The sequence below is a fragment of the Lemur catta genome, chromosome 16 (assembly GCF_020740605.2).
Source record: "Lemur catta isolate mLemCat1 chromosome 16, mLemCat1.pri, whole genome shotgun sequence".
NCBI classification, from domain to species: Eukaryota; Metazoa; Chordata; class Mammalia; order Primates; family Lemuridae; genus Lemur; species Lemur catta.
This window is the reverse complement of record NC_059143.1, coordinates 14,937,880-14,951,038: the sequence shown is the minus strand read 5'-3', so window position 1 is coordinate 14,951,038 and position 13,159 is coordinate 14,937,880. Positions and strand designations below refer to the sequence as shown.

At 44.0% G+C, this 13,159-nt stretch overlaps 1 protein-coding gene and 1 long non-coding RNA gene across 4 annotated transcripts in view; both read left to right on the top strand.

Annotated features, from left to right (window-relative positions):
• LOC123621914 overlaps positions 1 to 3,936 on the top strand; it is a 32,332-nt gene extending 28,396 nt beyond the window's left edge. Inside the window, exon 4 of one of the 3 annotated variants that reach the window (XR_006729331.1) lies at positions 3,899 to 3,936. This is a non-coding gene — a long non-coding RNA (uncharacterized LOC123621914). Of the gene's footprint in view, positions 1 to 3,756; positions 3,782 to 3,898 lie in introns of those variants that run through there. The other 2 variants (XR_006729329.1, XR_006729330.1) reach the window with 2 other exon arrangements.
• A 1,665-nt stretch (positions 3,937 to 5,601) lies between these two features.
• ABHD3 (abhydrolase domain containing 3, phospholipase) overlaps positions 5,602 to 13,159 on the top strand; it is a 44,336-nt gene continuing 36,778 nt past the window's right edge. Inside the window, exons 1-3 of the mRNA XM_045527998.1 lie at positions 5,602 to 5,886; positions 6,389 to 6,552; positions 7,610 to 7,792. Of these exons, the coding sequence (XP_045383954.1) occupies positions 5,725 to 5,886; positions 6,389 to 6,552; positions 7,610 to 7,792 (509 nt within the window). The 5' untranslated portion in view covers positions 5,602 to 5,724. The remainder of the gene's footprint in view (positions 5,887 to 6,388; positions 6,553 to 7,609; positions 7,793 to 13,159) is intronic.

The following is a 13,159-nucleotide window of genomic DNA, read 5'->3' as shown; positions in this document are numbered from 1 at the left end:
TGCATTTTACGGGAGCTAATCATATTTTTTACAGTAGATTTTCTGCATTTTAATATAACATACTTCAATGAAATATGGTCTATTACACAAAATTTGTAGAGATGTGTTCCTATTTAAAACTCATCTTCCATTACATCTTAGAATGTTTTGGCCTTTTTTTACCTTTAACTATATATCTTTCCATGTGATTTATGCCATTACAATTAGTTTTGTGGATTGTTTTGTTTTGTTTTGTTTCTTTTTGGAGACAGAGTTTCACTCTGCCACCCTGGCTAGAATGTAGTGGTGTCATCATAGATTACTGCAACCCCAAACTCCTGGGCTCAAGCGATCCTCCTGCCTCAGCCTCCAGAGTAGCTGGGACTAAAGGCGTGTGCTACCATACTCGGCTAATTTTTTCTATTTTTAGTGGAGTTGGGGTCTCGCTCTTGCTCTGGCTGGTCTTGAACTCCCGAGTTCAAGCAGTCCTCCCACCTCAGGCTCCCAGAATGTTAGGCTTAAGGCATGAGCCACCTTGCCTGGCCAGTTTTGTGTTGTTTTTTTTTTTTTAAATCACTTTTTTACTGTTTAAAAAAGTAATAAATGGGCCAGGTATGGTGGCTCATGCCTGTAATCCCAGCACTTTGAGAGGCTGAGGCAGGAGGATTGCTTGAGGCCAGGAGTTTGAGATCATCCTGGGCAACACAGTGAGACCTCGTCTCTACAAAAAATTTAAAAATTAGCCAAGTGTGGTGGCACTTGCCTGTAGTCCCAGCTACTCAGGAGGATGAGGTAGGAGGATAGATTGAGCCCAGGAGTTTGAGGCTGCAGTGAGATATAATGATACCACTGCACTCTAACCTGGGCTCAGAGCGAGACCCTGGCTCTGAAATAAAATAATATAAAAAATATGTTCGTATAATAAATAGATTGGTAGGCAAAAATGAGTCATTAATATTTACTACTCTTTCAATGGTTTTGTAAGATGTTTTTATACTATTAGTTTTCTGTTGTTGCATAACAAAGTACCACAAAAGCAGCAGCTTAAAACAACACCTTAGCTGGGTAGTTCCATCTACTTGAGAAGCTGAGATGGGAGAATCACTTGAGCCCAGGAATTCCAGGCTAGCCTCAGAGACATAGTGAGACCTCCTCTCTAAAAACAAACAAAAAAACCATATTTATTATCTAACAGTATCCATGGGTCAGGGGTTCTCTGCTGAGGGTCTCACAAGGCTGAAGTTAAGGTGTTAGCCAGGCTGTATTTTCATCTGGAGACTTTTTTTCCTTTTTGTTTATCATCTGGAGACTAAACTGGGAAAGAATCTGCTTCCAAGCTCATTCAGGTTGTTGGCAGACTTCACTTCCTTGCAGTTGTGGGACTAAGGTCACCAGCTTTTCGCTGGTAGTCATCTGGAAGCCGCCCACGGGTCCTAGAGGCCTGCTATGTGTCTCTCTCCAGGGCAGTTCCCATGGCTGTGGGCTTCCTCAAGGCTGGCAGCATAGTCTCTAGCTCTGTCTGCTAAGAAGGAGTCTTATATGACAGTATAAGGAGTGGTGACGTCCAATCACCTTTGCTATGCTCTGTTGGTTAGAAGGGAGTCACAGGTCCTACCTGCACTCAAGGGGAAGGACACCAGGAAGCAGAGATTACTGGGGTCACGTCATGGTCTGTCACCACACATTCTCTATTCAATTCTGATTTCCCCTTGAAATAAAAACAAAGGAATTAGGGGGAAAATGGCAAAGGGCTCACAAGCATTTTATACCAAACTGTAAAGGCTGACTTCATTACTTCAGGTCTGTTGTTTCAAGTACAGGCTTAATCAACACATCCTAAGACAGCAAATGTGTTGAAAAAAATTTTTTTCCAATAGTTGTATCTTTCTCAATGCATATGTGTCAGCTAGAAAAATTTTGAACTATTTCCTTTTTCTGTTTTTTCATCACAAAGCTAACAGGATTTTAATTTTTTTTTTTTTTTTTTGAGACAGAGTCTCACTCTGTCACACTGGGTAGAGTGCAGTGGTGTCACCATAGCTCACTGCAACCTCAAACTCCTGGGCTCAAGTGATTCTCCTGCCTCAGCCTCCCAAGTAGCTGGGACTACAGGCATGTGCCACCATGCCCAGCTATTAAATAATTTCTCTATTTTTAGTAGAGACTGGGTCTCGCTCTTGCTCAAGTTGGTCTCAAACCCCTGAGCTCAAGCAATCCTCCCATCTTGGCCACCCAGAGTGCTAGGATTACAGGCGCAAGCCACGGCACTGGCCTGCTAGCAAGATTTTGTAGTGTAGTATTGTAATTTCCAAAACAGGTTTTGGAGGCACCCAGTTTTGGGTTCAAACCCCACTCTACCCACTCATTTGCTATGGAAACTTATTTCACTTCCTATTCCCTTCCATCTTCAGCCCCTTGCACATGCAGTTCTCTCCTCCTATATAAACTCTTTACCTTCATCTCTTCTGCCCTAGGTCTTTAACTCACATCTCTTTCAGGAAGTCTCCTCTGATTTTGGAGAGTTGGTTGCATCTGTTCAGTTGTCTCATTGTGTGCATAAAGTAGACATTTGCATTCTTACTGGCTTTTCAGCTTCTGAACCCTAGTTGGTGTTTGGGGAGCTTCACCATATCAAGGAGGTGATTCATCTTTCACCACAGGCTGAATGTGCCAGATACTTGTTTTCCTACCTTTACAGCAGGGAGGGAGCTGAGACAGAACCTTGACTGCACTAGTTAGTTACACAACAAAATTCTAATAAATAAGGAGACAGTGAAGCTATGGAGCAGGGATCACAGGGAAATTCACTGCAGCAAGGGGTCAGAGGTGGTAGCACCCTGTTTTCAGAGGCAACAGTGCCAGGGGTTCAGAGCAGAGCCCAGTGCCCAGGGTGGCAGGTGTGGATGCCAAAAACCACCAAGTATAGCCCAGAGGGGGCAGAAGTGTCATCATCATAGAACCAGCTCTACAACTTTTAAAGGCATGAGCCCCTATGATGGGATTAGTACCTATATAACTTCCAACCCTGGTTCTCTGGCTCTTCTGGAGATTTTAGCAGCTACCAAATGCCATTGTAATAAATTTCCTTTCTGTTTACTATAAACTCAGACTGGTTTTCTGCTGCTTGCTACTAAGGACCCTGTGTTACTACTGCATCCTCCCCCAATCACCACACTTACTGTAATTTCATTGCTTACTCCTCTGTCACCATGCTAGGCCATAAAGTCCTTGATCTGTCTTGTTTATCACTGGATCCTCAGTACCTGGTAAGCGCCCAAGAAGAAATTGGTTGAATGAATGAACGAAACTCTCATTTCCTTATCTATATATTGGGAGTAACAGTTCTTAAGGAAGATCATGAATATTTTCCTAACAGGAAAGAGAAACCTGGTTATCTTCCATCCCAGCTATCTTATTTTATAAAGAAGGCCTGGAAAGAGTAAATGATTTGCCTAAGTTTGGTGGATGAGTTTGGAGGTTTTTTGTTTGTTTGCTTTTCTAATCACTAGACAAGCAGGGATGGAACTTTTCTGGACTCCCAAGTCAATACACATTCTACACACTCTGACATCTATGAAATATTGTTATAGACTCAATGTTTATGTCCCCTTCAATTCATATTTTGAAACCCTAATCCCTAATTAGGAGTTAGGTACTAGGAGGTGGAGCCCTCAGGAAGTGATTAGGTTTAGGTGAGATCCTGAGGTGGTGGCCCTGTGATGGCATTAGTAACTGAGTAAGAAGAGTAAGAGATACCAGCGCCTCCTCTCTCCACAGGAGGATACAGCCAGAAGAAAGCCGTCTGCAAGGCCAGAAGAGGGCCCTTACCAAAACCTAGCCATGCTGGCACCTTGATCTTGGACTTTCAATCTCCAGAACTATGAGAAATAAATGTCTGCTTTTTTGTTTTTGTTTTTAGAGTTGGAGTCTCACTATGTTGCCCATGCTGGAGTGCCATGGCTATTCACAGGCACCATGATAGCACACTATAACCTCAAACCCCTGGCCCCAGCAGTCCTCTCACCTCAGCCTCCCGAGTAGCTGTAACTACAAGCATGCTCCACCACACCTGGCTAATAAATGTCTGTTTAAGCTACCCAGTCTATGGTATTGTGTTATAGCAGCCCAAGCTAAGGCAAATATTTTATCTTATAACATTTTCACTTTAAACTTAAGCAAAATGAATATACGTGCATTCATTTGTAGGCAGAGCAGAAGGCAGGTGCCAGCATTATAAAGAACATCACATGTAAGGTGTCCAGTATGGCAAACAGCATGTGCATTGTGTTTGCTGTGTGTGCTCAGGTGTGAAAGAGTGAGAATTATTTATGCCCAGGAGAACTCTAATACATACATTATTTCATTTAGTACTCTCAGAAACTCTATAAAGTATAAATTATTATTCTACAAGTTTTTTTTTGTTATTTTTATTTATTTTTTGGAGAGAGAGGGGTCTCACTATGTTGCCCAGGCTGGTCTGAAACTCCTGACCTCAAGCAATCCTCCTGCCTAAGCCTCCTACAGTGCTGTGATTACAGGTGTGAGCCACCATGCTGTTTCTACAGATCTTTCTTTAAAGGACTGAAAAATAGGCTCAGTGAAGGTAATTGAATTATTCTGGGCACTGGCAAACATCAAGTAGCAATGACCAAATTAAAGCCAAATAAATTGGTCACTTTCAACCAATCCCATTTCCCCATCACTAAATTAAATCATTAATTTGCAATCCTGTGGATTTTTCAGTCTAGCAGGCCCTTACCTTCTTTCTTTTGCCTTCTTTCTGTTTAAGTCTTGCCACTCTTGGTACCTCTGGGGAGGGGGGAGGAGTTCATAATGACAGATTGTTAAATCTTCTAACCCTTTCAGATGCTTATAAGTATCTTCTGACTTTTGTCACATTGCCATAAATAAGCCTGGGAGAACCTACTTCATAAATGGTTTCTTGTCTGTGCCTTAGGTAATTGGTGTGAATTTCCTTAAGTCTATAAATTCAGAGCATTAATGAACCGCAAATAGACAAGGTTATTGAATCCCAGTTCCTATTCTTGACCTTCTAAGTCACACTTAGCTACTAAAAAGATTCACAAAGCGATTTAAAGTCGAGTATAAACGTCCTCACTGTTGAATGAAAATATGTTTTTTCTTTTGATAGTCTTAGGGGACAACACAAACTCCTGGAGGATGTAGGATTCTTTCACCACACAGTGCCAAAATATACCTAACATATCTTTGGCATTAACTCCCCAAATCCTCTAATCCAAGGCACATTCCCCGGGCACCCTAAACTGCTAGTTGACGGAGACCCGCGCCGGCTGAGCAGAATCATTCAAGGTCACTGGAGCAGGTGCCTGCCCGCAAGCCCTGAACCAGCGCGGCCAGGCCCGTTTCCTTCTCCGAAGTCGGCTCACGCTCTCTCCCACTCCTGGGGCTCCCCCCAGGCGACTGCGACCGGGCCGGGAGACCCCAACCCGCCGGCCAGGTGGCGGGGCTCGGAACCGCGCCTCTGGAAGGTTCCTGAGTGGCTGGCGGCGGGGGCGGCGCCGGGAGGCCGGGGCGGGGCCGCGGCGTGCGGGGGGCCGGGCTGCGCCTCCCGGGCCGCTCGGCCGCGCCCGTTGGCGGAAGCTGCGCTCCGCTCGGCTCCGCGGGAGGCGCGCTGGTGGGGGGCGGCGGCGCCGCGCCCGCTGTCCCCACTGTGCCCGCTGCCCCGCCTCCGGCCGCAGGACCGGCGCGCCGCGCTCCCGGGCCATGCAGTCCTTAGCCATGGACCTGCGGATGCTCTCCCGGGAGCTCTCCGTCTACCTGGAGCACCAAGTCCGGGTTGGGTTCTTCGGCTCGGGGATGGGCTTATCCCTGATCCTGGGCTTCAGCGTCGCGTACGCCTGCTACTACCTGAGCAGCATTGCCAAGGTGAGCCGGGGGGCGGCGTGGGCGCCCAGGCGCAGGCCCGCGGGTGGCTTGGCCGGGAGCGAGGGCGCCGGCGACGCGCGAGGCTGGCGCTGGCAGGCGCGGGGGGCGGCGCGCGTGAGGCTCCCGAGGGGGACCCCTGAGCGCGCGCCGCTGCCGCCTGCCTGGCGGGTGCCGGCCCGGTCCTCGGACCGCAGCCCGGACTCCGCTGACCTCGGCGCGGCGGCGCTGCCCTGTCGCCGTCCCTAGACCCAGCGGCGCACTCGGCAGTGCCGTAGCAATTTTGAGAAAGACTCCCCTTATCTCAACTCCCGCCTCCCCCTCGAGGGATTTCACAAACCACTGTTTCAGTCCGTGGCGGTTGTCAAGTTACTTGCGTCAGCCTTCCAGAGATGGTATCGGAGGAAATGCACGCGTGAGGGACAAGTCTGTGCTGGTTTCTGTTTACGGTTGGCAGAAACTTTCCTCTGTTCTGGACCCTTCCCTGATACGGCTTTCCCTTCAGAAACCGCAGTTAGTGTCGGGGGGTGAGAGTTTCAGCCGCTTCCTCCGGGACCACTGTCCGGTGGTGACAGAAACGTACTACCCGACGGTCTGGTGCTGGGAGAGTCGAGGACAGACGCTGCTGAGACCTTTCATCACTGTCAAGCCTCTTGTGCGATACAGAAAGTAAGTAAATTTCCATTTTCAGTCATTTCTTCAAAATCACAGTTTTTTGCAGCCTCCCAGTTCTTGGTTCATAGCATCTCTGCTTTAGGAAGCGTGTAGAACAGAACGAAGGCATGAAAATGGACGGTGTGTCCCCTGCTCCGACCCAGCTGCCGCTCAGCCTTTGCCTTTCCCTTTCCCTGAGCTCCCCGCCCCGATGGAAATGGTTTATTTCTAGGATGAGAGAAGTGTCTGGGGGTTACTGCTTTCCAGCTGGTCATGCATCTGTCCCAAGGACCTAGCTCCTCTGGCGATGTGCACCAATTCATTGGTGTGTAGCAGATCCTGGGAATTGGAGGGGCCTGGGGAGGATGCCAGTTAATTTGGGTTTGGGGGGATCGACTCCTGGCAAATGACTTCATCTTGGCAAGCAAATGGGTTCTTGATGATGATGGTCCTTGAGATGTTAAAGATAAGGTCCAGAATTTGTCAGTGACTAGGAGATTAAAATGGTGCCTGTTATTAATTTCCCTGAGTCATCTACTCCTTCTGGAGTTCCTTTTGCTGCCTAGAACTTGCACTATTTGGGAAAATTCTGTAAGTTCATAGATACTATGTGAGAAGTACTTTAAATTATTTAAGAAGTAAATTTTCTAACATACTCTGTTGGGAGACTGCATTATTGAGTGCAAAGAGCTAGAACAGCGATCAGATCAGCGTTTTACTTATTCGTAATTCCCTGTTATTTGAGTGACCTCAATCAAATAAGGGTTAAATGTTGGGTATTTTAGAGTAATGAGAAAATGATTAAGATAAATGTTTGAAGTGCTTTGGAGTTCATTTTTATATACTACCTTTTAGTAAGGTTGCTGGAAAAACTTTATGGTACTAATCTTTATAACAGCCTCATACTGAAGGAAGGTGATATATAGATACAGATATGTGTGTTATTGAATGTTGAAAAAAGGTTATTTTGAGATGATCAAATAATGTCATATATTTATAGAATTAAAACATTAAAATTAAGACATGATTTGAAACACTTAACGAGTAATGTCTTTTGAATTATTCCTTTCAGTGAACTTATTAAAACTGCAGATGGAGGACAGATTTCACTGGACTGGTTTGATAACAATAATAGTATGTGTTACATGGATGCTAGCACCAGACCTACTATTTTATTGTTGCCTGGCCTCACTGGAACAAGCAAGGAATCATATATCCTTCATATGATCCATCTCAGTGAAGAATTAGGATACAGGTACCAGTAAAATTTTTTTTCCATTTTTTACTTAATTCATTCTAAATGAAGTAGAAATAGATCTACATGTTTGTTTCAGAAATCTTAGTATTTCTTGCATGGATTAAGCAGTCCCATTATTATTTTTATCTGCTTCCTCTTTTCCCTCTTTTTCAGGAAGATGCATAGCTGAATCGTCTCACAGGAAGTGGCACTTAGCATAGTAGGCACTCAGTGGATGTAGGTTGAATGAATGAATGAAATTAGAATCACCTGAGCGTTGATAGAAGCTGCCCACCCCCACCCCCCACCCCCAGGTCTAAGAAGGAATAGACCCCATTGGAGGGAGTGCTATGGAGAACAGCAATTACAAACTGAGACAGTACGCCGTGGCCTTCATGTCACACTCTGTATTTGGGCCCTGGATTCACTAATCTTATCTCCCTGGCTCAGATCCCAGGTGTAAAAAATATTCAGAATCAGCTTGTAGGTCATCCTTATTTTTCCAAAGGTGATCTGTGCCTCTTCTGGCCACCTGAATTTGCAGGTGTACATGGCTAGTGCCCAGTTAATGATGCCACAGCATTTTTGAGTAACCATTATTCAACTCAGTCACCAGATACAATTTAATTTTTTACAAATGACTTAGCAACTTTAAGTTTCAGGTTCAGCTCTAGAATCTTACTTACAGTCATTGTAAAAGGTACTGCTTTTTTGTGCTGTAGTCTTTTTTTAGCTGATAGTAATTATTGTAACAGAACACTCTGTGAGTTGTATTTAAAGTTACATCTTTTGTTAAACTTATAATACTTGTTTGTTTGAAAAGCTGATGTTGAGTTTATTTTAAGAAAAACATTTTGATATAAAGGGAAAAATTCCATAATAGCTAATTCAGTTCTAGCAAATTAACTGTGATCTTTTACAGATATAGCCTATTTTGTCCACAAAGTGACATTCCATGTTTAAGCACCATCCAGTTAGATGTGAGACTTGCTTCCAAGTTTTTTGCTAAAACTTAGTCATGCTCAGAAAGTACAGAAGATCATAAAGCCTTTTGTACATCTTTAAATTGCTGATTCTAGATTTGGCCTGAGCTATTTCCCAAGACTTAGAAACTGCTTTTAAAAACAATGTGGTTAAAACTCAAGGACTGAGTCTCATAAACTATGGAGTTGCCAGCACATGTAGCTTTGTCCATCGCTTGTAAAAGTTGCCAAATTTTATTACCAAGGCTATCATTAAAGTATGCTTGGAAGGTTCTAGGTTCACTGGGGGTTAAAATTGTCTCTCTTGTTTCAGAAATTTTATTGAGGATGCCTGATAAAAGGAAGGCTTTGTGCTAGGTACTATGAGGAGATACAAAGAGCTGTGAGAAGTTGTTCTTGCCTCAACAGCATATGAGAGGAGCAAGCTGAGCCAGTTCATTGTTACCTGCTTGAAGACCCAGCCTGTTTGGGTTTAGGGAGCTTTGACATTGAATCAAACTAGTCTTGTAGGAAGCAGAATGGATGAATAAATCAGTAATTTTTCAATGGGTTTTAGGCATTAGGCCTATACCATTTTATTCTATTTTATTTTTATTTTATGTTATGTTATAAATAAGAGTTGGGGTCTTGCTCTGTTGCCCAGGCTGGAGTGCAGTAGCGTGTGATCTTAGCTTACTGTAGCTAAGTGCTTAGCCCACTTAGCACTCCTGGGCTCAAGTGATCCTTCTGCCTCAGCCTCCCGAGTAGCTGGGACTACAGGCACATCCCACCATGCCCAGCTAATTTTTAAACATTTTTTTGTAGAGACAGAATCTCACTATGTTGCCCAGGCTGGTCTCAAACTCCTGGCCTCAGTGATCCTCCTGACTCAGCCTCCCAAAGTGCTGGGATTAGAGGCATGAGCCACAGTACCTGGCATTACCCCCATTTATTTTTAAGTGTAAAGAGTTTCTGGATCTAGGTCAGAGAGGCTATATCAGGTAGCTTTTTTGTGTGTCACAGACCACCCCAAAACTTAGTGGCTTATAACAACCACCATTCTGCTCACAATTCTGTGGGTTGGCAATTTGGGCAGAGTTCAGCTGAGTGGTTCTTCTGGTCTTGGCTGAGATCATTTGTGCATTTGTGGTCCAGGAAAGCTACATGGTTAAGGAGCCTGAGCTAAGAGTAATCATCTCAGCTCTATGTGATCTCTGATCCACCATCAGGCTCACCCTGAGCTCGTTCATTTGGTGGCAGAGTTCCAAGAGTACAAAAGTAGAACCTGCAAGGCCTCTTAAAGCCCAGGCCAAGAACTCCTGCAGTGTTGATTCTGGCACATTCTACTAGTCAAAGCAAGTCATATGGTCATCCCAGAGTCAAAGGGCAGGAAAATAGACTCTAACTCTTGATAGAAAAAGCTGTAAAATATTTTTGCAATCTACCACAGACAGCCAGGTAGTTTCAAAGACCACTGAAGTAAAAAAAATAGATCCGGAAGTTTGGCACAAGGCTAGCTTGAGTCCTTAGGTAGCAAAGTGATCTAAGTCATTGGTACTATAGCATGGGATCTAGCAGGTAGCAGGGCTCGTGGAAAGCTATATAATATCAGGGAATGTACGTGGGCTTTGGAATCAGGCCTGTGAATGTCAGTAAGTAGTACTGAGTGACCCTGGGCAATTAATTTGACTTTCCCCATCACAGTTTTCTCACCGATTTCAGGGGGTTTGGTTAGAATGTATAAAGTGCATGGTTTAGTGCCCTGCACAAAGTGAGACTTTAGAAAATGATTATGTCTTCCTTCTCTCATCTTCTAGTCCCTGATCAGAGTAGAAAATGCTTTATGATTTAGATGAGCAAGTACAAACAAACCTACCTCTTGGGAAATACAATATAAACATCTATTTACAAGACAGTTTCAGTGTGTTCAGTATGAACATCCCTACTTGCCACCCTGCCCCAGTTACTATCTTGTGTACACGTTAAGTGCTTAGGGAAGGTCCCAAATTCTGTCAGGTCACCAGGGAACTGTCAATAATTTACTGGTGGGTTATGATTTAGACATTAGAGGGAACCTAACTCCCAGCATGTGGACAAATGAAACATAATGGTTTATTGTTGATGTTAATTTTTTTCTTTTACCTGAAAACTAACAAAAACACAATACTTTTAAGGTCCACTAATTCAAAATTAATGATGGGTGGGATGAAAACTAGGCTAAAGTTTAAGATAATTGTGAGCAAAGGCTTTACTAAGTAAGTCAAAGATAAATAGAACTAGATGGGACTGTGTGATCTGCCTATATGAGGATAGCCTCTCCACGTTCATTGGTGGATTGCAGTATATACTGTCTTGGGTAGATCTGACCCTAGAGAAGAAAATTGCTGAGCCAGGCAAATTCTTCCAAATTTTATCAATCAATTATGTCCTCTGCCTCCTGGAGGGTGAGTAAAGTAAGAAAGGCTAGGAGTCTGTTTAGAGAGAAGCCTGCATGGAAACCAGAGGACTGGAGAAAAAGGTAGTTCCCTCTATTAATTTACACCTATATGATTGATAAAGTAGTTAGAAATCTTATCCATTCATTCAAGATTGCTTAAAAAAAAAAATCTCTGTTCAGTACCATAGCCTAATAGGTATTATTTTGTATACCTGAATAATATCCTGTTTTCTTAAATCTTTTTCTCATTCTCTGAATTAATTTCTAGTACTACAACAAAAACAAGGAAAAAAAACCAGTAACTTTGACAACATATGAATTATCTTTTTTTTTTTTTTTGAGACAGAGTCTCACTCTGTCACCCTGGATAGAGTACAATGGCATCATCATAGCTTACTACAACCTCCAATTCCCGGGCTCAAGCGATCCTCCTGCCTCAGCCTCTCTAGTAGCTGGGACTACAGGCTCATGCTACCACACCCAGATAATTTTTTTATTTTTAGTAGAGGTGAGGTCTTGCTCTTGCTCAGGCTGGTCTGGAACTACTGAGCTCAAGCAATCCTCCTGCCTTGGCCTCCCAGAGTGCTGGGATTACAGGCATGAGCCACCACACCTGGCCCTTGAATCATGTTTTACCTTGACCTTTTTTAATTGAGAGCCTTCATTTACCATTATATTCCACCCTAAATGAATATTAAAAAGTGACCCATCCAGAATTACATAATAATAAGTTTATTGAAAACTAGGTCAGTCATTAAGTATTTTTGTACTGTACAGTACAATGTCAGAACCTATATTCCCAAGGAACGTACAGTCTAGTTGAAGTGCCAAAGAGTGCACAGCAGTAGGGAAGTAAACATTGAAAAGGACTAGGATTGAGCCAGGTGCAGTCGCTCATGCCTGTAATCCTAGCACTCATGGAAGCTAAGGTTGGAGGATTGCTTGAGGCCAGGGGTTCAAGACCAGCCTGAACAAGAGCAAGACCCTATCTCTACAAAAAATAGAAAATTAGCTAGGTGTGGTGGCACATGCCTGTAGTCCCAGCTGCATGGGAGGCTGAGGCAATAGGAGAATCACTTGAGCCCAGGAGCTTGAGGCTGCAGTGAGCTATGATGATGTCACTGTACTCTGGACTGGGCAACAGAGCAAGACCTTGTGTCAAAAAAAATAAAAAATAACTAGAATTGGCTGCAAGTGACAAAAAACTCAAAACAGTAGTGATTTAAACAAGATACAAGCTTATTTCTGTCATGTAAAAATCCAAGAAGGTGAATCACCACTTATATGATGCTCTATAGTGGCAGGAACATAAGCTTCTTTTATCATGTTGCTTCTTTATTTCGGGCAGCCATGTACCAACTAAAATTGAGGCCTCTGTTACCAAGGAAGAGGAGAGGATGGCTATTAGGAGATGACTAGTGGCCCATGCCACTGAGTGGTCAGAGATGGAAGCGCTGAGATTCAGGAATATCAGAAGAACCAAGAAGGACATTTTATGGAGGGAAGGAGTAGGTCAGTGGTGTCGGATGCAACTGAAAGGGCAAGGAGAACCAGAACGATTAAAGCAAAACTTGAGAAGATCTCAGAGGAGTGATGAGGAAGGAAGCCAGACTGCTGGGGTTTAAGATGACCTCAGGAGACGAGAGCAGGAGTGGATCACACATTTGATAAGTTTGACAGAGAAAGGAGAGAAACAGAAGGGTTGTTAGAAGAGGGCAAAAGGGAAGGATTTTTTCAAGAGTGTAGATTTGGGCCGGGCGCGGTGGCTCACGCCTGTAATCCTAGCACTCTGGGAGGCCGAGGCGGGTGGATCGCTCGAGGTCAGGAGTTCGAGACCAGCCTGAGTGAGACCCCGTCTCTACTAAAAATAGAAAGAAATTATCTGGCCAACTAAAAATATATATAGCAAAAAAAATTAGCCGGGCATGGTGGCACATGCCTGTAGTCCCAGCTACTCGGGAGGCTGAGGCAGTAGGATCGCTTAAG